At 41.4% G+C, this 23551-nt stretch overlaps 1 protein-coding gene across 8 annotated transcripts in view; it reads left to right on the forward strand.

The window, feature by feature from the left end:
* Positions 1 to 23551, forward strand: part of ITGA6 (integrin subunit alpha 6) — a 46200-nt gene that overhangs the window by 2316 nt on the left and 20333 nt on the right. For 2 of the 8 annotated variants that reach the window (XM_041717527.2, XM_041717526.2), the window contains exons 1-4: positions 2080 to 2376; positions 19853 to 19980; positions 20548 to 20627; positions 22381 to 22636. In XM_041717527.2, the coding sequence (XP_041573461.2) occupies positions 2216 to 2376; positions 19853 to 19980; positions 20548 to 20627; positions 22381 to 22636 (625 nt within the window). In that variant the 5' untranslated portion in view covers positions 2080 to 2215. Of the gene's footprint in view, positions 1 to 269; positions 289 to 2079; positions 2377 to 3404; positions 3595 to 19852; positions 19981 to 20547; positions 20628 to 22380; positions 22637 to 23551 lie in introns of those variants that run through there. The other 6 variants (XM_012574933.5, XM_002198790.7, XM_030277468.4 and 3 more) reach the window with 4 other exon arrangements.

The following is a 23551-nucleotide window of genomic DNA, read 5'->3' on the forward strand; positions in this document are numbered from 1 at the left end:
TTGATCTGGCCATTGCATTTCTTAGAATCGCTGCGTTATTAAGCATAACCGAATGCTCGTGTTTAATTGGTCATCATACCTAATCTTCGTATGGTCCCCCTTTATACCAGGATTGTACAAAAGAGGAATTCCTGAAGTATGTGTTAGCTACAGATAACTCACAGTATGTTTATTTTGGAGGAAGAGCAAAGGAAGGAAACTGACATATTTGTAAAACCTTTTTTTTCCCTCCTCTCCCCTCATCTAGAGCAAATGAAAATAGCACGAAATGATGAGAGACCATCCAAGGTAATTATAAGCTGTTCATGTGCAGTTTTGCTCCACCCTGTATACACTCTATTTTTGTTGTTCTTGCTGTAGTCCCTTGAGACAGGTGTTAATGTTACTATGTCTTGGAATGCTTGTTACTGCATCTGGAGATGAGAAAATTCTGTCTCCCCTCAGCAATCTCTGTGGATATGAACAAACAAATACAACATGCTCAGGCAGTGTTGGTTAGAGGGAGGGGGGGAAGTAAAATAAACCTAATGTGCCAGTATCATTCAGGAAGCTCTGGATGAAAGTACTTCTGTGACTTCTTGCAAGTTACTGAGTACAAGCATTACTTAAAAATTAACTATAGTTACTGTAAGAGTATTAGAAGCACACAAGTTTCGATTGTCCCAAAACAGCTAAAACTTTGGTACAGATATCAACACTGTTTTAAAAGGACTTGTTTTCAAATCTTTACTAATTACTGTGAAAAACGTAGATTGTAGTAAAACAGCCTGTAATTAGTCTGGGACCCTTCCCTCTTATAGGTCCTTAAGTGAAACTAAGGCAGTATTTATGCCAGTACAATTTTCTGCTGTGGCAGTGATTGAACACTGGATTAAGACTGAAGGAGTTGGACATGGAGGAGCAAGCAGGGAAGGACTCTATTAGCAATAAATATCTGGGAACCTAATTTAACAAAATGTTTTGTTTCTACATTAGAAACACAATTCTGGTGCGTTTTCTTCCCCTCTTTTGATCAAGGGTGATTTGGACTTGAGCCAAAGACTTGTCTATACATGGAGCTATCCTAGAATAATTAACTCTGGAAAAAGTAGTTTGGATTAACTCTGTGGGAGTATTGTTTCAGAAGGAGTTATTTGGAGTATCAACATATTTGAGTGCTCTGTCTCAATTGCCCTTTTCTCAGTTTCTCTGGAATCTTAGCTTCTCTCTTTGTACTCTAGATACCAGTAGAAAAGAACAACTGAGTATTGTCATACTGCTTAGAATTAGTGAGGTTTTAAAAATTTGCATCTGCTTCCCTAAACCAGAGCACTAAACCAAGATTCTGTTCAAAAACCAAAACCTCTCTATTTCTCTGGAGTGGGTTAAGTTGATAAGGTATGCTGGCAAAAAAGCTTTTGGAGTTATGAGTGAAAGCATATGAGAAAATGACCTGGGATCCAAACCAACATACTGTTTTTGAACAATTAAAAGGTAGGAATAAAAAATTTTCAGATATGTTCAGAGACAGGAAATGCTGGAGGAGGAGATTCAGGTAGTCTTCAGTTTCTGTTTTCATGTGGTCTGTGAATAGTCTGGAAAAAGAGATATTTTTTTTCCCCAGTCCTTTTTATTTTAGTTCTTCTCTTGCACGTGTGAAGAAATTTGGGGAATACAGACTCAATACTGGGATCATACTGTCCATAGTTCTGTACCAACCTTAGCACGCTTGGGCAATGTGTTATGCCCGTGGTCGGTACCCGGACCGACCTGACGGCGCTGAGCAGCAGCCAGACCGGTATCAGCCCCCCAGGGGGACATGGTTTGATGGCTCAAACACATCTCCCCCTGCCGTGGGAGCTCTCTGCCCTTTTCCCCAACGGTGCACGGGGGCTACGGCCCGGTCCTCACCTGCGGCCGTGATTCGCCCCTCGGTAAGGCTTTATTTTGTGTCGCGAAGTACAAACCATCCGAGACCATGGCCGCGGCAGACGGTGAGCCCCCTGGGGGCCCCGGGAGGTGATGGGCGACTCACGGGCGGGGCGACGCCCTCGGCTGCCCCTCCCAGGGGAAGGGGCCCGGCCCCGGGGACATTTTGTGCTGTGCCGGGGGCCGGGCACCCGCGGAGGGCGGGGCGGGGCGGGTCCCGCGCGGAGCCGGCGGGGCACAACGGGCGCGCTCGGCCCGGGGAGCGGCGGCGGCGCTGGCGGCAGGTTCCCGTGCCGGGCAAGAGCAGATGGCGGCCCTGCTTCTCCTCTACCTGCCCCTCCTGCCGGGGCTGGCCGGCGCCTTCAACCTGGACACGGACAACGTGATCAGCTGGAGCGGGGAGACGGGCAGCCTCTTCGGCTTCTCCCTGGCCATGCACCGGCAGCTGCAGCCGCAGGAGAAACGGCTGTAAGTGCACCTCGCCCCGCCCGGCCCCGTCCCGGGCCGCCTGCGGGGACCCTCCTACCTTCCACCGCCGGGAAACTTCCCCTGGCGGCGGGCCGGGGTCGCCAGCCCCCGCGAGGTGTCCGGCCGGCGGCGGGAGCGGGGCCGGGCCGCCGGCGGCCCTCCGAGGGATGGGCAGCACCTGCCGCGGGGCGCTGCGGAGCCGGGGCAGCGCCGAGCGGCGGGGCCGTGCGGCGGAGCGGGGGGCCGCCCCCGCGGCCGGGGACCTGCGCGGAGCCGGGGCTCGAAAGGGGAAGCGAGCGGCAGCCGCCGCCGCTGGGAGCCCTTCCCGCCGCGGCGCGCTCCTGCGCGGGCCGCGCCGGCAGGCTGCACCCGCGGCAGCGGTCATCTGCGCCGCCGGAGCCTCCCGAGCTCCCGCGTCTGTGCTCCGTGGCATGCCCGCCCTCGGGTAACTCCGGGTCTGCTGTTCGAGACAGACCCTGCCCGGGAATGCGGATGAGAGGTGATACAAAGAAGTTAGGAAAAATAAGTCGGGGCTAGTGATATATGCATGAAACTTCTTTTGGGAAATTACGAAGGCAAAATATTAAGGCTCCTGTGTACATCGTCAGCATCCTTGCTGCTTTGTGTCCATAGCGGAGCAGTGGTGGACCCCACCCTATCCAGTAGTGCTGGATAGCGTGTGAGTGTAAAGTATTATTGTTAAATAAATGCCTCCTCCTCAAATATTTAGTTTTAATTCAAGGCAAGATACACTCATTATCCATGTAGAGTTTACAGGAGGAGGAAGCTGGAAAGAAATAATATTCTTCATAAAGTTAGGTGGTAAATTGAAAAATCCTGTGGGCTCATTTTGCTCACACTTGCGCTCCTGTGTGATTTCATAAGAATTACAGTGTGTAGAGGAGTATAAGTCACATACACCCATGTTTCATCTTCCATCTAGCAGATAAAATGACCCATAGTATCCTGAGGAATGAAATGCAAATCTATGAGCTCCTTTCCAGAGGCCTTTATCTTAATTCTTGACAGGATTATGTTTGCATAAGTCTACTTTTAGTAGACTCTTTTAGTACGACCAAGAAAGCAATGCCTGAAGCTTGTTAGTCTCCTGTTGTATTGTCAGTCCTGGCAGAATGAGTGTGTAGGAATATGCAGACAGCCAATTACTGAGAAGAAAGAAGCAGCAGAAACACAAGGACAGTCACAGTATTCAAGCTGGTATGTACTATTTGGCTGAAATGCCTCAGAGATTATTGGCATGAAAGTTCTGTATTGTATGTCTAGTAAGTGCTTCCTCGGGCAGTCCAATGTGGGGAAAGAGCAGAGCCAGATGCTATCTGCCTTGACATGGCTTTCTGAATCCAGGCTTTCATGAGAAGCAAGGGTCTCTATTAGAGACAAAACCAAACTAGACAAACTGCGTTTTATGGTGACATGTGCTTCTGAGTATGAGGTGTCTTGGCCATTTTTCAAATCTGTGAGTTTTAGCATAAATAATTGGAAAGCTACCCTGGGTAGCTGCTGGGTAGTATGCTTGGAATGAAACCTTTTATGTCAAACAGGCATGTTGTAGGCACTTTGAACATAATTTTTGTGTCTGTAAGAGTTGTAGTATGTGGCTTTATGAGAACAAGACATTAAATATGCTGAACTGTAGCTGTTCTAGGGACTGAGCTGTGTTTAGCTCACTTTGTGTGAGTTCTGCCTTCTGAAGAAGGAGGTTTGGTGGGGAGTGTTGAAGAGAAGCCTTCCATGTTAGGCTGCATTTTTATATCAGATAAAAATGAGCTAGGTTGAGCTAATACCAAAGGATTTATGTGGTCTTTTCCATGGAAACCTCATGCAATTTCTAAATTGACGGATTCTTCATAGATGGAACAAATGGTATCTGCTGTCTGGATACTTGGGGAAGGTAGAAAGTTATGGGAACAGGAGGTCACACTGAGGTCTACTGCTGAGAAACAATTATGTCTAATGCCTTCATGCTGCCTGTTACCTAACAGCAGGACTTGGGTGCAATACCTCTGCATTCCCAGGTGCGTTTGGGTCTGTTTTACCTCTGCTGCAAAAGTGAATTTATATACAGCTATCTCTTAGTCAGATAGAAGTATTTGTTTTACCCTTTCTTCTTGAATAGATGCTAATTTCAAAATACAGTTACATTTAGAGTGTGAATACTGTTAAGTAGTTGCCAAAAATACAAAAACTCCCAATTCATACTGAAGCATAATTAAGAGTGATACTTGGAATCTCATCTGGCAGGGACCCTTATTTCAAAGAAACCTGTCAGTTTGAGCACCTTTCTATCCCTCAAGTTTTACAAAATTAGGTTGTCATTAAGCATGTGCAGGATTAGTCCATCTCTGGAAAAACAAGAAAATGAGAGAAGGTAAAATACGCTGATTGTATTCAAGGGCTAATGGCTTGGAAAAACAAGTGAAATTATGTGTAATTTTTCTCTTACCTCTCTTACGCATTTGTTAAGTGAAATGGTTCCCTCTTCCTCACACAGGATTGTTCAGTGTTAATCATTGCAATAATCCTCTGTAAAGATGAGGGTGGAGAATGTCTAGGAGGTGTGACAAATAAAGGTACAGCTGAAATAGCCTTTGATTAAACATGATATTTGCTTTTGACCTTCTTATTTTCTTATTCACAGAATGCTATGGATTTCATGTTAGCTTTGAATGGCAAATTAGTTTATTAGTGTTAGCTACAAATGCCATGTTTTCTAATGAATTACTTAACTTTCACCATTATGAAGAGATGACTGTTCAATTGCTTTGACATTAGTTGTAAACGGTACTGAGTATAAAGCTATGGACTAATAACAAGATTTTGGTTTTGTGTATCTTCAGATTAGAAGAGTTGGAAAGTTTGTCAGATGGAGAGGAGAAAATCTTTTATGGTAACTGAAAGTGGATTGCTAATGGTGTGTGGGTGTGAAAGACAGCTGAATGCAAACTTTATGTGCATTGAGGAACATTAATGTTGGAGGTACCAAGGCAATCTCCCTGGATTTTTGTGTTTGGTTCTGGTTCATTGTCAAGCACAGTGAATCAAGCAGCAGAAAAGGCTGATGGAGCTCTAAAGAATCTGGGTTTATTGCCCTGTGTAAGTTTGTTCTGTTTTTAATTTATAAATATGATGAAAGGTAGTTCTGGTTCTGCAGGGGAATGGTGGCACAACAGCAGCACATTTCATCTGCAGACTGGAAGAAGGTTTGTAGCTTAGAGGGGTCTGTGACTGGGGTCAGAGCTATAGGAGAAACATGTAAAATGTATGTGGTTCTGTGATGAAAACGTGAGTGTATCCAGCGTCTCTAGATGGGGACTACACTGATTATGCATTTATTAGCTACTCTATGTTATATTACTGTTAGAATAAAAATACAATTGCTAGCTACTCACTATATATGTATTTTTATAGAATATATAGAGATACAGTCTGTATGTATGCATATTCTATATAAGATGTCGAGCAAATCCATTCCAGTTTGGTTGTAATTCACAATGATTTAAGCGTCTTGAATTAAAATGCAAGCATCAAGAATATCTAAATTTGTATATTATTTTCATTGAGTCCTAGAATCACTTGGGTTGGGAAAGATCCTTAAGGTCAGTCCAAGTGTAAATCTTAACACCTGTTAGCCAGGTTTTTTTTTTGGTTTAGAATGATAGAATCACAAATTGTCCTGAGTTGCAAGGGACCCACAAAGATCTACTTGCAAGTAATTTTGATATTATTTTCAGTAGTAGTAGGGAGCTGAATTCAGATAAGTTTCTTGTTATTGTGCGAGGCAGAAAAGCGTACTGTAGTTACTAACATTCAGGATTCTCCCATCAGCTGAAAAGCTGTATTGAAAGCTGTGGATAGGCACTTTATGTCAAGACTGCACTGTCCATTACCAGCCATAAAATCCTAAAAATTGCAGTGTCTTACTGAAAATTTTACTTGGTACAGGTTTTGCTGATGCTGCACGTCTCTACTGTGAGCTTTTATATCACCACATAACAAAGTTGCCTTAGGTCAGCAGATCTGCTGGCATTGCTGTACTGCTGCAGTGCAGCCCCAGTGGCATTTAGCCAGTGCTTTTGTGTTCTCTGGGGGCTTGGGCTCAGAGATGCTTTGCTTCAGCAACAAATAGCTGGATGATGCTGGCCTGCAGTGGAAGATGGCAATTTCTGCTTGCAGAGGTGGTGTAGTGTAATTCAGACTTTGGGTGAACTGAATTAATGCATGTTTACACCTTCAGGTTTAAAAGCTGTAAGAGTGATGGTCCTTAGTTAGCGCTTCTGTCAATTAAAACATTGACAAATATTTTTTCTTAGGCTGTGATTTTACTGTGTCACTGATCCTTGTATTTTCTTCTCTTGAGTGTCTTTGCGATTTTGTCTATGCAAACTATTCTTAGATAACCTGCTTAGTATACTTATTTGCTTTCTTAGTGATAGGAGGCCGTTTGTAGAGGAGTTTGTGTTCAAGATAGATGTCCTGTGGCAAAGGTCAGGATCAAATGAAGCTGGAAAGGAGGAGCAGTTGAAGAGTTTTCTTGTAGTGGTAAGGGACAGATTTTCAAGGAAGATCCATTGTGCTAATACCATGTGTGAAAAAAGTGAGGTGAATTTATGTTGTATAAGGGATGTGTAATTGTTACAGGAGGAGCAAACTGCAGAAGGCTAGCTTTTTTCCCAGTACTGATTCTGAATTATGTTCTTGGTTATCGGTGGCAGAAGCCAGACAGGTAGGTTGGCTTCTCATAAATGCTTTCATAAGGCCTAACAAGCAAAGAAGAATGATTACTGATCTAATTTACTGCTGTATGATTTCTCCACCAAATAAATGAAATTAGCATATTCGGTTGCCTGGCATCTTACAGCAGTAAATTGTTCATTGGTCAGCATGGGCCATTCTTTTTTCCTCTGTTAAATGCCACCTGCGTGTGCCAGAGCAACTCTTAAGTTTTGTAAGGAATGCGTTCTGGTAAATTCTCATTGGAGATAGCACATTCATTTTAAAAGAACTGCATTTAAAATCAGCTATTGTTTAAATGTTTCAGGACTAGCCTGGGTCTAGATGAGTCATTCTGGCCATAACTGTAAAAATGCCATGTTCTGAGGACATAGTCTGTGGAAAGGACAAGACTGAGATAAGGCTATTGGGCAAATGTCAGTTTTAGAGCAAGTAAGTAAAAATCCATATTATTGTATGAGCAGATGGTGGTCTGTACTGTGAAACATTAGCTGGGAAATGAGCACCTTATTGTGGTATTTAGCAACGGTAGGTAACAGCACAGGAATATTTGATGAACTATGCAGAATAGTCTGGAAAACATTTAATAATTGCTTTATTAGCACTAAATATTTTTGATTGCAATATACATAAGCAAGTTACTGCTTTGGAATTAATGGGAGAAGTATGTAGCTTAGAAAACAGACATAAACGTGGAAAAAAGGTTTTACTTCAATTTTTAAAGGAATCATTCTGTATGCTAAAAATATATGAATTATACCATAGGTTAATAAAGCTCCTTTTGCAGCTGTAGCATCAAACATATTGTATTCTTCTTAAAATGTACTTCCCTTGGGTTTAATGTATTTTGAGTATCACATTTTCTAAGATTATTTTGAGAATTGCACAGCAGTTTCTTTAGAAAAGTGCAGTTGTTTTGGTTTAGCTTAAAGAACAGGCTGTGTGTATTCTGCTGTGAAGTACCTGAGACAGATTTTTGTACCAAAATACCAGTGAAAGGCAAAAGGTACTGCTTCTTGCATTGTGATTTTTGGAGCATTTACTAGTATGCGTTGATCATTTTTAGATCTGCTGGAGCAGTGGCTGTTTTTCTTTTTTTCTCTTACAGAACTGCATCTAAAAATATGTAATTTCCTAATGTAGATTTTTTTTCAAGGAGTTGAGCTAATGTGTGTGAGGATGATTAGACTGTGTTAGGAAGGGAGAAGGTCTGCTGAATCAAGGAAAAAGGGAGGGATTTATGCGATGGGCCCTGTCAAGATGCCATCTGCAGCATAAAAATGTACTCTAGTCCCTCCAGGGTAAAATGGAGAGATCATGCACTGGATTTCACTGCCAGCTAGTGAGTTTCTAGGCTACTTTTAAGCTGTATTCCTTGCATTTTTTTTTCTATTTTCAAGATGTTTGGAGATCATCTAAGAAATAGAGAACAGCAGATAGGAATGATGAGCATTGTTGAGTTTGGTGATAGCTAGTGTCGATAGGAATGGCAGAATTTTCTTAGACTGAATTTTTCTTCCTTTTTAGTGAAGATGACAGTTTTTTTGAAATGGAGCTGTATGTGTTTAGTCTCTGCATGTTGCATCTGTCATTGTCACCTTCCTCAAAAGTAGGTCTATAAAATATATCTTTAAAAAAACAAAGAATTGCAAATATGCTGGAGACAACTCACTCCTGTATTGCCGGGGGTTGTTTGCTCAGCAGCACATGCATGGGTCAAAGGTCTGAAGGAAATGCATGTTTATCCTGGAAGTGGTCAAAAGTGGCAACTAGCTGTTGCAGATAGCACGGACACCATCATGTGAGGCTGAATTTTTTGTGTCCTTTACTTAATGCTGTTTTCACAATACTCTGCTAAGGGAATTATAAAGATTTGTTAGCCTTGCACTTTGTCATCAGTGCAGCTGAAGCTGCATAATGGTTTAGCCTGCTGGCTCTTAGATGTTAGTGATGTCTAGCAGAGTGTATGAAAAGCCATTTTAATTATCCATGTTTGTGTAGTGTGAAAAACCTTCAAGTGAAAACCATGTTTTCTTGGCCAAAGATGCGAAAATAAATTTGGTACATCTTTTTCTTACACAGCCAACTCTTGTAACTGCTACTACAAATATGGTGTCATTTTGCAAGTCCCTGTAATCTTTTTATCCACTCACTTTATTTTTCTGCTAGATAAATGTGTGATAATTATGTGGTGTGGTCCCTGAATATTGCTGAAGATGTAAGTTTATTCTCTTACCAGCCAAGCTGTGTTCCTGCATATAGTGGAAGAAAACTGGTGTCAGAAGAGATCTAGTCCTAGAAATAGCTACAATACTGTTTGCACAACTTGCAGCTTACAGGAACATAGGGTGTTAAAAATACCTGAAAAAAACTAATTCTAGGTTCTGCTCAAGTGAGAATGTAGGGAGTGGCAAAAAAAAATGTATGTATGAGGGGATGTGTGTAGAATTAGGTATGTGTGCATGTGGAGGAATAGCAATACATAGAGTAAGAGGATGCAGTGCGTTTCTTGGCATAGTCTCAAACATAAGTTTTTTTTGCAAAAAATCTTGTTCTTAAGTTTTTAAAGCTGGTTGAAATTCTCAGTTTGAGCATTCCTATTCACAGTAGAATATAATGGTTTCTTCTTCCACAGATGTGTATAAAGAGCAGTTTCTTGTTAATGTATCATTTAGTTCTGTTGATCTGTTTGATCAGTGTTTGAGTATCTGCATGGACTATAAAAAAAGGGCTCTTTGAGCATCCCAGCTGCACAGGCATTTCTATGACCTGTTTCTCCTAGGAAAATACCTTATTGGAGTGATGTTCTTTCAAGTGACTTGAGTGCCTGTGTTTTCAGCTAATTTCAAGGCGTGGGGCCACAATGCGTCATGTATCCAGATACATCTGCTTTTGTCATTAAGTTCATGGCTTGAAGAAAAGTCTTACACAAACTGTGGATCCGATTATAGGCATTTAGCCCAGGGCTATGATGGCTTTAAGACTGAAGGAATACTTAGAACTGTGCTTTAGCATGCAAGTGCCTCTGGGCTGTTGAAGGCTGTTCATGTACTCATTCTCTGAAGCTCTTATTAGGGATTACGTATGAGGAAAGTCCACGCTTTTTCTGCACGTGCAGAGTTCTTTAGCCCATTCCCACAGGGTACTCCTCTGCAGTCCACAGGCTTAGGTTGGCAGCTGGGTAGGGGGCACAGTTCAGCTCAGAGGTGCCAGTGTTGGTCTGGTGTGGGTGAGCTTCCTTCCCCCTGGGGTACTGCTTGGTTTATTTTAACTAAATGTGATGAACTTCTGTTCAGGCCTTGAATCAGGCAGAATTTATGTGGTTGTGTATCTAGTGTAGGAGGTTGCTACCTGTCTTGGTATTTCCCCTGCAATTCAGAGGGCGATGGTGGTAAGTCTGGAAAAGAAGGAGCAGGGGGGTAATCTCAATATTGGATGTATGAGTGAAGGAATAATGGCTTGGGTTAGCATGGGGAGCAGTTGCTCTTCAAATTCTGCAGAACTGTATTAGTTGCTGTAGTGTGTTATATTGCCCATTGATTCTACAGTAAAATGTCCATCCCCCTTCCTGTACTTCTTTCATGCCTTTAAATCGCTTAATTATGGTGATAAATGAAACTGATGTACTTCATTCTGTGCAGGAAATAGAGGAATGACATTTCAACCCAAATATTTGTTTAGTTCTGAATTAGATCTACTATAATTTTTTAAAATGGTTTTCAGCACATTGAATGAACAGTACATGCCTGTTAAGGTTGTTACCTCTCAAACAAGTAGTGCCTTCAAATACTGACTGGGTGCACTGCTTTCAGATTTCTTTCCCCCCCTCCAAAAAAAGTAAGTAAGCAACTGTTTCAGTGTTTTTATTGCTTTCTTGTTCATTTTCTAATGTACCTAATATAGTGATACTTCTTTAATTTTTCATGAACTTTTTATAGATATGCCATGTGTTGTGGGGATACAAGGGCAAGTCCTGCAAATGTGAAGAGCTTTAAATGAATTCTGGGGTTTTCTATGGCATGAATGGCCAGCAGCCCAAGTGCGGGAGACAGGAATTCCTAATTTCTGTTATGCACTTGTTTACTGAAGCCTGTAGAGTGAGCCATGTCCCCAAGACACTGATCCCAGCACAGGCTTGGTACAGCAGCTGCTGCTGCAGGGCCCATTCTGCTGCAGAGCGGGGGCGGCACTGGGTGAGGCCATGGCCACAGAGGGCCCTGCCGTGGGGGCTCTTGGCAGCAGAGCAGGACTGCGGCGGTGGGACAGCAGGGACGGACACTTCACTCTCTCTGTGCTTGCAGGTACGTGGGGACTGCTGGGTCACCCTGGCTGCTTTGCTGCAGCTGTCCTTGCTTGCTTGTCCTGCAGTTGGCACCTGCAGTTTAGTGCATCTGCAGCGGAGAGTAGCTGGGTTGTGCCCAGCTGGCTGTGGTGGGACTCCTGTAGTTCAGTCCTTCCAGAGCAGACAAAGTGACTGTGGGCAGGGGCTGAGCCAGAAACAGCTCCAAAGTTAGTTCTTTGATATGTTGCACTTGCCACTTTTGAGTTAAACTTCATGTTGTTTTAAGAGGATTTCATGCAGTACCAGGCACTGCCATGTTAGAAAACCTGCGTGAAAATCCCTTTAACATTACTTCTCCTGTAGGTTTATCATAAATTAATTATAAAGCTGTCTGATACGTATTTTACAGTACCAGTTCGTAGTCAGGTCTGTTCCTGGCACGGGTGCTTTTCCTTTTAGATCTCAAAAATGTATAGATTGTAAGCGAGAAATTAAACCTGTAAGCAGTATATAGGTTGCATTTGCTATTTGACAGTATGAAAACTATGAGGTATCTGCTGATTAAAGCCAGAGAGTGGTGTCTGAAATGGAAAACTGGACTTTGAAACACAAACTTGGAGCAGACTGTACCATTTCTTCTAAGAAAAATGCTTTGTACCAATGGAAATGAGATCTGCAAAACCCGTTTCACATCCAGACAGGCTGGGCTCTGGACTGTGATGGGAAAGTGTTTATTTTTCCATGTGACTTTCAGAAAGTCAATAATAAGTGGCCTTTCCAGAACAGCAGGTATCTTTGTAGATCCAGTTTTGCTTTGTAGTAGCTTGCCCTAATCCTTGTGCAGCTTTTGGCTTCTTTTTCTAGCTTCTGTCATAATCTGTTTCCTAAAAAAGGCTGAAGAAATAAAATGAAAATTGCAGTCTTTCAAGTGCCAAGCCTCCAGGCAACAGAGATTAATAATGTGCTTGGCCACAGCTTTGCACTATGAGTTCCAAAATGTAGCTGTGGAGTAGCAGATCAGGAGAATATTCAGTCACTTAAAATAGCTGTTAATGACATCTGACCATGATGGGTGTCTCTGTGAAAAGCATCACAGACAAGCTCCCTGCTGACGCAGTTACTGGTTGTATTTTGCTGGGGAGGGTTTTTTGGAGGTACGCATGGTTCAGCTCCACTTCCCATTAGCAGCCCAAGTTTGTGAAGGGATAATCTCTCTGTGCTAATTAGTCTGTGTTGCTCTTGTCCTGTGACTTGTTTCTGTTGTGGAATGGCAAATCCAAGCATGAAGCAGGAGTGGTACCACTAGTATTCACACACAGCGTCTGTCCCACTGACCAGCTTCAGTTATGTTGAAATATTATGGTGGTTAAATGCATCCGTTGTCCGTGTTTGTTAATTTAAATAACAGTAGACACCAAATCAGTGCAGAGGAGTGAAAATACAGCTCAGGTTGAGGGTTGTAGATGGCCCACATTGTGATCTGGAGTCTCTGCCTGGAGAGACATTTGATAGATGACTTGTGACTGGTGATTTTGTAGTAAAATTTAAACTGAGTTAGAGCTAGTGGCTCTGTTTTCTTAATTTTGCATAATCTAATGAAACTTTTTCCCAAGAGGGCTCTGGAACTGGGAGAGATAAAGGATGTAGGAGTCTAACTGTCCAGTCAAGGGTGAGCCATTTCATGGCATTTAGCTTTGTCAGTTTCCGAATTTACCCCCCTTGTGGAGTCTTTCTGAAAACATAATGAAGTGCTAAGTCTGCAGTGGCAGCATTGTTGCCTGAGAGCAGCATTATTCAGTTTGAAACTTGTGCTCAATGGAGCCTGGAAATTAGTTAGACCAGTGACTACTTTATTTCACCTATATGTGGAAGTGGTTAATGGTTTCTTACCCAGGAAACACTTTTGTGTTTTCTGCTCCAGTCTATTAAGGCTCAGAGCAGGCACTAGAGATGTGTTTGCTTTCACTTTTAAAGAAAGACTGGCAAAGTTGCGGTGCCTTGTTTGGGTAGAAGGATACCATGGAAAAGGAAAGAATTTAAGGAATGAAGAAAACTTTGGGAGACAGCAGAGTATCTGAGTTTGGTGCAAACTGTGGTATTTTTTGAATTTGTTTAAATCAAAATGTAATTTACTCAGTGGAAGCCTCTTACTTTGATGAACAGGATATTTGCTCTAAAAAACATTGAAGATCTTCTCCATTCGTTTGCTTGATTTCTTTTGAGAGTTTTTTCCATATAGAACTGTAATGAATTGGTGATAATTTTTCTTCTCTGAAGTATGTTGCGAAAATCATATGTTACCCTTGGACAGTTCCAGGATGTAAGTGAGGAAAAGAATTTTGCTGTGGAGAGAGGGAATACTTCCAGGAGCTTGGAGGATTTCTGGATTTCTTTTGATATGGTTTTTGTATCTTAACTTTGACTTTCCTTTTGGAAGCAATCAAGATTGTTTCATGAGCAGTATTGGAGGGCGTTCAAATAATTGTGAGTAGAAACCACTCCTAGTTCTCACTGTTGTTTTCATTAGCTGAGTAGGAGCCACGGCTACCTACTAAACATTTCAAAAATTGCCAATTAAAGGAGGGAGGGTTTTAAAATCTGCACCCTACTGCTTAATATTCTGTAGTATGTGTTGAAATGGAAAGCTCGTGTATCTTACTTTGGATTTTAATGACTCTTTTGGGCCATATCTGATTAAATAAAGTTACACCCTTTCTTCTCAGTGTTCACCAAACTGCTCTTGCTGAATACTGGTTGTTAAAAGCATAAAGTAGTGAAGAAAATGCAAAGCTCAGTATGCTGTGGCGCCTCTAGGGACAGGTGTGGAAATCGGCTGGAGTCTTGTGGTTTGTGTTGCTGCGGCATTGGGGGTGGCAATGGCAGGTGAGGCATAGGCCACGTGCTCTTGTTCTTCTGCCTGATACCCAGAAATGTTTTGTGCTAACCAAGTACACTTCCTACCAGGATGTATTCTGCAAGTATGCCCACAAAGAACGGAAGATTTTACTGCAGTCCCACCCACAGCACTTAGCACAGTGACACTGAATAAAAGTACCCCACTTCTGCATCCAGCAGGGGATGAGAATTTGAGTGAAATTGCAGGGACAGACAGGTTTGTCCTCCCCCCCACCCCAGTAGAGACAGGCTTTGGTAAGCCTTGAGTCTTAGGTTGTGCCGAGTGTTGACTTGGGACATTAAGCTTGTGATTGCAATGGCACTGTTGGTGCTGTATGTAGCTACTCTGCTACATACAGCATAGCTAATGCATTCTCACCCTCAGTCCTGAGGAACCTTGTATGTTGCATTTAGTAAATCATGCTATTCCAGAGTCTGACTGGTTCTTCTAAACGCAGCTAGACCTACAGTTCATAGGCTGTTTGTGTATCTGGAGTCAGACCTGTAGTTACATTTTGCAACGCTGGTCAACAGCAGTTGACAAACCACCACAGCCTGGTGCCTACCTGAATGTGGGCAGTGAGTTCTCACCTTCTTCTGCTTCTTGGAGATATGTGGGTTTATGAAGCATATTTTCTACACACACTTATCCAAAAGTCTGCTCCAGATGTAGATAAAGTCAGTAAGATGTTTTGATACCTTCTCTGAGACTTGATAGCGCTTGTCATAAATGGTGAAATGGAGCTTTTCTTGCCTCAGCTGTTGTGTTTGGGTGTCACCCCACAGTGAGGCAGGGCGGGTGTAGCTGTGCCATGGGGGGTTCCTGGGAGGGATGTGGTGCTCTGCTGGTCCCTGCCCTGAGAGCAGGGGCCGGCTCTCGCTGTTGAGCTCCAGCTGCACCTCGCACACAGGGACAGCGGGGTCACTGCTGTCTGTGCGGGCAGGCAGCACCCACCTGAGCCTGCATCACAGGAAGGTCACTTAGTTAAAACAACATTTTACACCAGTCCTGGAGCTCTTATCTTAGGGGATTATTTTACATTCGGCTATGAATCTGGGGCTGTCAGGGAGTAAATCTGTTCCTGTAAGTCATCAGATGCTCATAATTGGCAGTGGGACTTCAGTTATTATCACATCTCTTCAAGAAGTAATTAAGAGAAATCAATAATTAAAATAATTCTAATCAATAGAGCAACCAGACTGATTAATTTAGTTAAAAATCAGAATTTCACTTGGAAATTGGAAATCACGTGTTCTAATTGTAACTAGAGCTAAAAAACGTAGTTTTATGCCAAGGTATGAGAGAATTCAGATTTTTTCCCCCAACACTGTCACTTGATAGATGCTTTTTTAAAATTAAATTACATGAATGGTTTATTATGTTAAATTTCTGTAGAAATTTAACATAACTGCACACCTGTGCAGTGTGATTGGCTCAGGGAAAACCCAGTTAGGTTATAGTATGTATTGAAGCAAGATGTGTGGGGAAAATCAGGATTCAAATTAACAGTTAGAATAATCTGTTTCTGTAATTTACATGAGGAATAGCAATTGTCTGCTTTTCTCTGATGTTGGACTCATGGTAAACATTAGATACTAATTCATCATAAGTCAAATAATAAAAAGCTAAGTCTCTGATAGAAACTGGTGCTCAGAGATGTTTATGATCAGTATACGGTATGGCTCAGCTTCTGTTTTCTGTAGAGTAACAAGGCAAAACTACCATGGGGATAGGAAAATCAGTAAAATTGTGTGTTGGAGTGTCTTGGGTTTTCATCTCCCACTTTGCATCCCAACATTGGGGTGTTGTTATCTGAATATGCATTTTGGAACATGATTTTGGACATTCAAACCTAATTGAAAGTAGTTAAAGTAGACCACGTCCACAGGCCTTCAGGTAGAAGTCCCAGTGAATAAAATTAACACTGTGGGTGTGGGTGAAGAGAAATTAAAAATTTATTTTTGTCACACTTCATTTGCAGAGGAGTTCCTAGGTTTTAAGTGTCTGTGTTTTATCTACAATATAAGGAGATGGTGATAGCTGGAAGAGCATTCTCTCACTCTGCCCCTACCTCTGACCTGCAGAAACAGGTTTTGCTTGCCAGTGAGAAAGCTACAATGGAACATGCCTAGCTGCAGAAAATGCTAACCTGGTTTTGGCACAATGAGCTCAAACTTGATTTAATTTCTTTTATTAAATCACAGCTGAGTAAGTAGCCACAGAATAATGACTGGAATGTGTCCTCTATCTGGAAGGACTCTGTTGAGCACGTAGCACAGCTCAGTATATGAGCTGATTCATTTGTATTAACTGCTGAAATTCACACTGATGCATGGTTTGTGTCATACTTCGTAGTTCTGTGCACACTTTTTATTTTTAAATTAAGTAATCTGGCTTTTATAATAGAATTTTGATTTTTCAAATGTACCTTTTAAATGGTAGGTAAGCTGAACAGCAGGTCTGTTGATCAGAAGTGACAGTGTGTTTGCAAGGAATTTTTTTTTGCTTGATTTATTCAGTCAAAGATTAGATGCATGTGACTTTCCTATATAGATTCCTGATAGCATTGATAATATTCATGACTATTATACTCATCACCTTCAGTAACCTGTCTTACAGAACCCAGAGGTGTAAGTTTAGTCGTCTCTGCTCTGTTCTGTTGGAGCAGAAAAGTAGTGAATAAGTACAAAGGAGTTGTGCCACTTTTTAATGGATCTTTGGTTGCTACTTGAAAATGCATTTCAGGATTTACTGTAGTGTTGTACTTGAACTGATCTAATCCTTTGTGAGCACTTACTCATAGTCTGTGCTTCTCTTGGTCTGTGGTGTTGGACTTACAGTGAAGTACCTAAGAAAATTTAAGTTTTTGTATTTGAAGAGCTTTGAAGATTAGTGGCAGGATTCCTGATAACAGTTCTTTGAAATCTGGAAGGTTTTAAATAAGTCTGTTTTGAAATTCTTTGTTTACCCTGGAAAATAATGTAGGCAATATTTGGGCGGGGGGGAGGGGTATGGGCATTGGGAAGAATCGAAGGTTGCCTGTTTCCTTTGAGATCGCGTTGGATAGAAGCCTTACATTTTTTAAGAAGGCTGAGCAATTTCATTTTTCATCTGTTGACCTCAGCGGTGTCTGAGATGCCATGGGTGTTTGCAGCATTTTATGGCAGGTGGCACATCTTCCCACTCCATATTCTCTTGGCTATGCTGTTTATTCCCCCAGTTCTTCAGGATGTCCTTTCCTGCCATCAGCATCATGTTGTACTGTAAAAGCTCATTCAGCTAGAGAGAGGGACATAGTCTCACTATCCTATAGAAAGAACAGAGTTCATTTTCTTGACCCAGCACTGCTACTGTCAGTAGTATGAAAGTGGAAGAATTTAAACAAATTAGGTATTTAAATTTGAAAAGCTTTTAGTTTTGTTCACAATGTTGAAACAGAAAGTTTTTAATTTCTGTAAGTGAAGTTCAGTACATAATTTCTACCCCCACCAAGATTTGAGTGAGAAAGTAGAGGTAATAAAAATTTCTTTAAGTAAGGAAATAAGAACCTCTGCTTTATTAAAGTTATGGTTGTTAATGTTAAAAAAAGTCATCTCTTTCCCTGGGCAATAACAGAACTGAGGATTCCTATTCTGCCATAAGGAATAACTCAGAAACAGATGCTTTGCAGAAGAATTACTCTTCAGAGATTACAGGTAAATGTACAATTGCCAAAATTAGAAAATTCAGTTACTGATGGTCTTTCTAAAATCATAGTAGTTTACAACTCTTGTGATGACTGCTATGTTTCTGAAAAAATGTTTGAAAAAGATGACAGATGTACATACATAGAGAGAAAAGCAGAAAACCTTTTAAACCAAACCTCACCCACATGGTGTGTCCTGTGTATGGTCCAAAGGCAAATACTTTACCTGAAGGTTTCAGCATTCAGGGGACTTGCCTTCATGAAGTGGATAAATTATGGATTGTGGGAGAATTTAGTCCTGTAGAAGTAGTGAAAATTTGGTTGTTTCACAATGCAGATAAAATTTTGTGTTTTAAAAAAGCATGTTTTCTGATAACACATTGATTTCATTTTGTTTCATTTATTACTTTAGGGACACTAAATAAACATTTTCTTAATAAGAAAAATTATACATTCTCTTAACTGATCCAATCTTTACTGTTAGACATGAAGAAAAGTGAGTCTTGTTTTTAGTAAAAATAGCATTCTGAGGGACAGCAGTGTTCTTTGACCCACTGTCACAACAAAGCGAAACTAGAGTTGGATATTAAGGAGTCCTCTTTGAGCCTTGTGGATCCAGCTGTAGTCCCAGTTTTGGGACCTTGCTGTCCTTGATGCCGTAATATCAGGGATATATTTTTTAAGTGTTTATGCCCCTAGGGTCAGGAAGCACAGTCTGGTTCAGCATTCACCCACCCACCCACCCACCCGTCCATCCATCCATCCATCCATCCATCCATCCATCCATCCATCCATCCATCCATCCATCCATCCATCCATCCATCCATCCATCCATCACACCTGCTGTGTTGCACTTACCCACACACTGTTCTCTAGTTCTCAGTGATGTTGAGCTGAGCGTGATGTTTCTGCCACGAACTACTGCACACTGGTTGCTACTAATTTCAGTCAGCTGCCTGTGTATGTGCTTCTGTGTATGAGACACTACAAAGAGACAGACAATGTAAGATTTTTTTTTCACCTTATTTTGCAAGTTTTGAGATAATACTCATGATGTTCAGTCTGTACAGAAGGAAATTTGCTTTACTCAGTGCTTAAAATAAGAACCTTTGCATTTGGCTACCAGAACAGTGTTTAAGGAGAGCTTGTTAGAATAGCTGTTTGATAGGATAAATATGTCCTTTGTGGGAATGGCCTGTTCTTGATGACTGATTTATTGGCAAAAACCCTTTTCAGCTTAAAAATGAAGTACCTGCTGAAGGAGTGGAGAGGGGGAGTTCATGTTTGCTCAGAGCTTGGAGCAGTTCAGTGAACACTTCCTTGGTCCTGGATCTTCCAGCAAGATCCAGGATCTTGCTTTGGTCAGAGATACTAAAGTGCCTTTAAATTCAGGCAAACGGTGGCATAGGACTGATGTAAAACTAGAAGACAGCCTGAGAACAGTTGTATTTACTGTTGTGGGGGTTTCTGGTCGTCTTAGTGACTTCTTCCACCCTTATCAATGATTTCTAGTTAGGCAAAAAATACCCCACTTGATGCCCTGAAACTGCCAGACATCTACTTTTTATCAACCACTTTCAGTGAATATTGCAACAACAATAACAGGAATAACAATGCACGTACTGGCTTGCAGGTCTAATAATTGTAAATCTGCATTACTGCTATTCAGCTTCTCTCATTCCCCTACCCCCCATTTCTCTTTTAAAAAGAGCAGTGCTGTGGTGTAGCTTTTCATCCATCTTCAAATCTTGGCATATTAAAATTCTAGCAACATGGTGAAAATACTTCCTGATTCTGTTGCCTTTCTCTTTTCTAATATTCCTTCTACATATTCCTTTAAATTATTTTGCTTTTCCTGCAGATTGCTGGTTGGAGCTCCTCGGGAAAAGGCCTTTCCAGCCCAACAAGCCAACAGAACAGGAGGGCTGTACAGCTGTGACATTGCATCTCCAAATACAAATTGCCTGCGTGTCAAATTTGATGAGGAGAGTAAGTTCTTCAGTGCTTTTGTTTTGAATTGAAACTGTTGCCTGATTCTTCTTGTTTGATGTCCTTTCCCGAGGCAGTGTATCAGACAGTTTCTTCTAGGGATTTATACATAACTACTTTTTGCATCATACTAAGTTGTAGCTTAATTTCTACGTTACTACAAGATGATTAAATCTTGGTAGATTCTTACTGTTTTGTAAATTGATGTAACGTGAAGTAATAGGCTAGAAGTTCAATAAAATGGATGCCTTTAGTGATAAAATGTACAGACACTGCCACCTGCAGACTATCTGGTGTTCTGTATGAAGAGTCTTCCCTGACATGGGCTTGAAGAAAAAACAAACAAAAAAAAAACCCCAAACAAACAAACCAAAAAAAAGACAACCCCCAAAAAAACAAACCAAAACAAAACGAAAAAAAACCCCAAAAAACCAAGCAAAACACAAGAAAACCCCCACACCCAAAAAACCAACCAACCAAAAAACCCACAAAAGCCACAAAAAAACCCAGAAAAAAGAAAATGTAGTAAACTGTTAATATTTGAAGCTGTTTTATGATACTTTGCAGCTGACCCAAAAATGGAGAGTAAAGAAGACCAATGGATGGGTGTAACTGTGCAGAGTCAGGGGCCAGGAGGAAATGTAGTGGTAAGTGCTAAAGAACTAACTTAAAAAAACGTCTGAGGTCTACAGTGCATGTTCTGAATGGTGTGTGTTTCTGTGCAGCTTGCTGAAAGGTAACTTGCCTAAGTTTACTCCTTTGATTTCTTGTAGGTAAGGCCTTAAATGTCTCCTTAGCAAAATAAGACATTTGATGTTGTAAGAGCTTTAAATTATTTTTCAATGAGTTAGCCTCTCTTTATAACCTTTTTAACAATCTGGATGTTTGTTGGATGGACAACAAGTTTGTTTTCAAGGGGTACACTTTTTTTGGTCATATACACATTTTTTCTTTTAAATACCACTAGCTGCAGAAATAGGGAAGAATAGTATATAAGGCTGTAAAAGTAGCTGGTATCACCAGCCTGTTTTCCAAGATGATAAGCCTCACTTTAGTTTTTATCAGGGACTTCCACTGAGTAGCTCCTGTGAATTAATGTGATCATTGCACTGCAGTAAGACTACTTGTTATTCTTAATTTTGTACAATACATTAATACTCTTTATTTTATATTAAACAGAAAAAGTTTTTGGGAGTTATGAGAGAGTTTAAAAAGTAACATTCTCAGTTAAATAAAAACCTCTCATGGTGCTGCAGGATACCAGATACATCATAAAACAAGTGTGCAGTGAAACTTCCTCATCTAATTGAAGCTTAATGTCACTGCTTCCAAACCTGGGGGCAAATGATTTCAGGATGTGAATTTGGTTATTTAAGCATTTAGAGGCAATAATAACTAGCTTTGGTCTGCCTCAGAACCCAGAGTGGGAAGGAGCACATGGAAACAGTCCTGTTCACTGAATAATCGGTCATCAACTAATGCTATCTTGTCTTTTTGTGGTAAGTGGGGAATGTACTTAATAGATGAAGTGTGAGTAGCCTGGAGGTCACTGCATCAGGACAGTACTGCAGTGCTCTAATGTGGAACAGATGGGTGTTTGCATAACATTTAGGCCTTGATAGGAACCATAGAAAAGGTTTGTCAGCTGAGACAAACTTTGCTTGTGCTCTTCATGCAACTTGCTACATCTGAGTCTTCCAGAAACACTGCTGGCAAAGGCATTTGATAGTTCACATTTTTTTTACAATGGTTTGGTGGTTACACTGCTTAGCCAGTGGCTGTTCATCCTTTTTGGTGAATATTTGATGAGAATTCTTTTCACAGGGGATAGTCTAAAAGGATAAGGAACAGGATGTGTTTAGTGCTTCAGCTCTGCCCCAGTGACATTTACCCTGTAAGTGGAACATCCAAAAGAGGAAGTAGGAGCGACCTCCCTCCCCTCCACTGGAAAAGCTTTCAGCCTCTGCTTGGTGGCACTTTTCTGTAAGGGGCAAGTTCTGAATAGTCTTGGGTAGATGGTAGTTGAACCAGCTTCTTGTGTCCCGCATGGGTGTGTCAGTCCTTTGAGAGCTGTTGGGAAACAGCCACTTCTTTCTTTGGGAGAGACAGCGTGGTTTTCTCCTTAATTCTTGAAAGAGATGGATTTAGTATCAGGAAGGGCCTTAGGGATTTAACCCTGTGGCCTTTCTTGACCATGAAACAGGCTGCTTTGACCTACATCTGTAGGTGCCCAGCCTTTCCCCTGTGTTGCCTGTAGGAAACATTGGATTCTGCACTTAGGCGTGTCTGCAGTGACTTACAGCATTGGTAGCAGGAGGGGCTGCTAGATGAGCCCTGCCTTCTGTGGTGACCTGCGTACGACACACAGAAACATCACACATTATTTCTTCTGTCTTGCAGACGTGTGCACATCGCTATGAGAAAAGGCAGTATGTAAACACAGTGCAGGAAACCCGGGATATCATTGGAAGGTGCTATGTGCTGAGCCAGGACCTCACTATTAAGGATGATATGGATAATGGAGTATGGAGTTTCTGTGATGGTCGTTTAAGAGGCCATGAGAAGTTTGGTTCCTGTCAGCAAGGTGTTGCTGCTACTTTTACTAGAGACTATCATTATATTGTGTTTGGTGCCCCAGGCACTTACAACTGGAAAGGTATGACTTGGCTTCCTTCCTGCCTACCCTTCCCATTTCCTCTGAGATTGCTCCCAAAGGTTGTATCCAGGGTTTAATTTTTTTTTAAGGGGAGAGAAGATAATAGGGATGTAATGATTTTACCCAGTTTTTACAAAATGCTATGCTTCTGTATCAACATTTACTGAAGTTTCTTTAAATATCTTCGTATGTGTTTATGAACAGATAATGGAACTTTGCACATTATGTACAGAAAATTTTCCCCTTATTAGTTTAATCTTATGGTGGGACTGAGGGCTCACTTGGACACTTCCATACAGAAACAAGCTGCTAAATTTGTATGAGTTACTTGACCAGCCCTTTTTTTGCATTTGAGCAAATGTTAGACAGCTGCTGAACTCTTTGTTTATTCTGCAGTATTCTCCCCTATACTCTTTGTGAAGTTTGTGGAATCCAGTAGTTTCCAAAATAAATACTGAAGGGTAGCAGGAAGATAGCAGCAATACTACATATATTCATATCTAAATCCATACATGTCCATGTAAAATTTCATGGATAATCTAAGAGCCAAGTACTCTATGTCATCTAGGAGATTCTCTGAAACATAAGGGGGAAAAAACCTAAATGTTCTTTGTTAGTTTATATTCAGAAGCATCTAAATGGCCAGTTCAGTCTCTAGAAGTGATTTTTCCCATCACACTTCATTACACCAACAGCTGTAAATACTTTCCTCTTGAGAACATCTGATCCTCCAAGCATTGCATTTTTCCACCTCGTACACCTGTGCCTGGTGTATGAACCGTGCAAAATCAGTGTGTTAAGCTCTGGCACAAGGTGTACTTTAGTGAAAACTTAATCTTCCACGTATCTGTCAAGAAAATCTGACTGACCTGAAACAGCATATTGAGTGCAGACACCATTTTACTTTAATTGCAG

The sequence above is a fragment of the Taeniopygia guttata genome, chromosome 7 (genome assembly GCF_048771995.1).
Source record: "Taeniopygia guttata chromosome 7, bTaeGut7.mat, whole genome shotgun sequence".
Lineage (NCBI taxonomy): Eukaryota > Metazoa > Chordata > Aves > Passeriformes > Estrildidae > Taeniopygia > Taeniopygia guttata.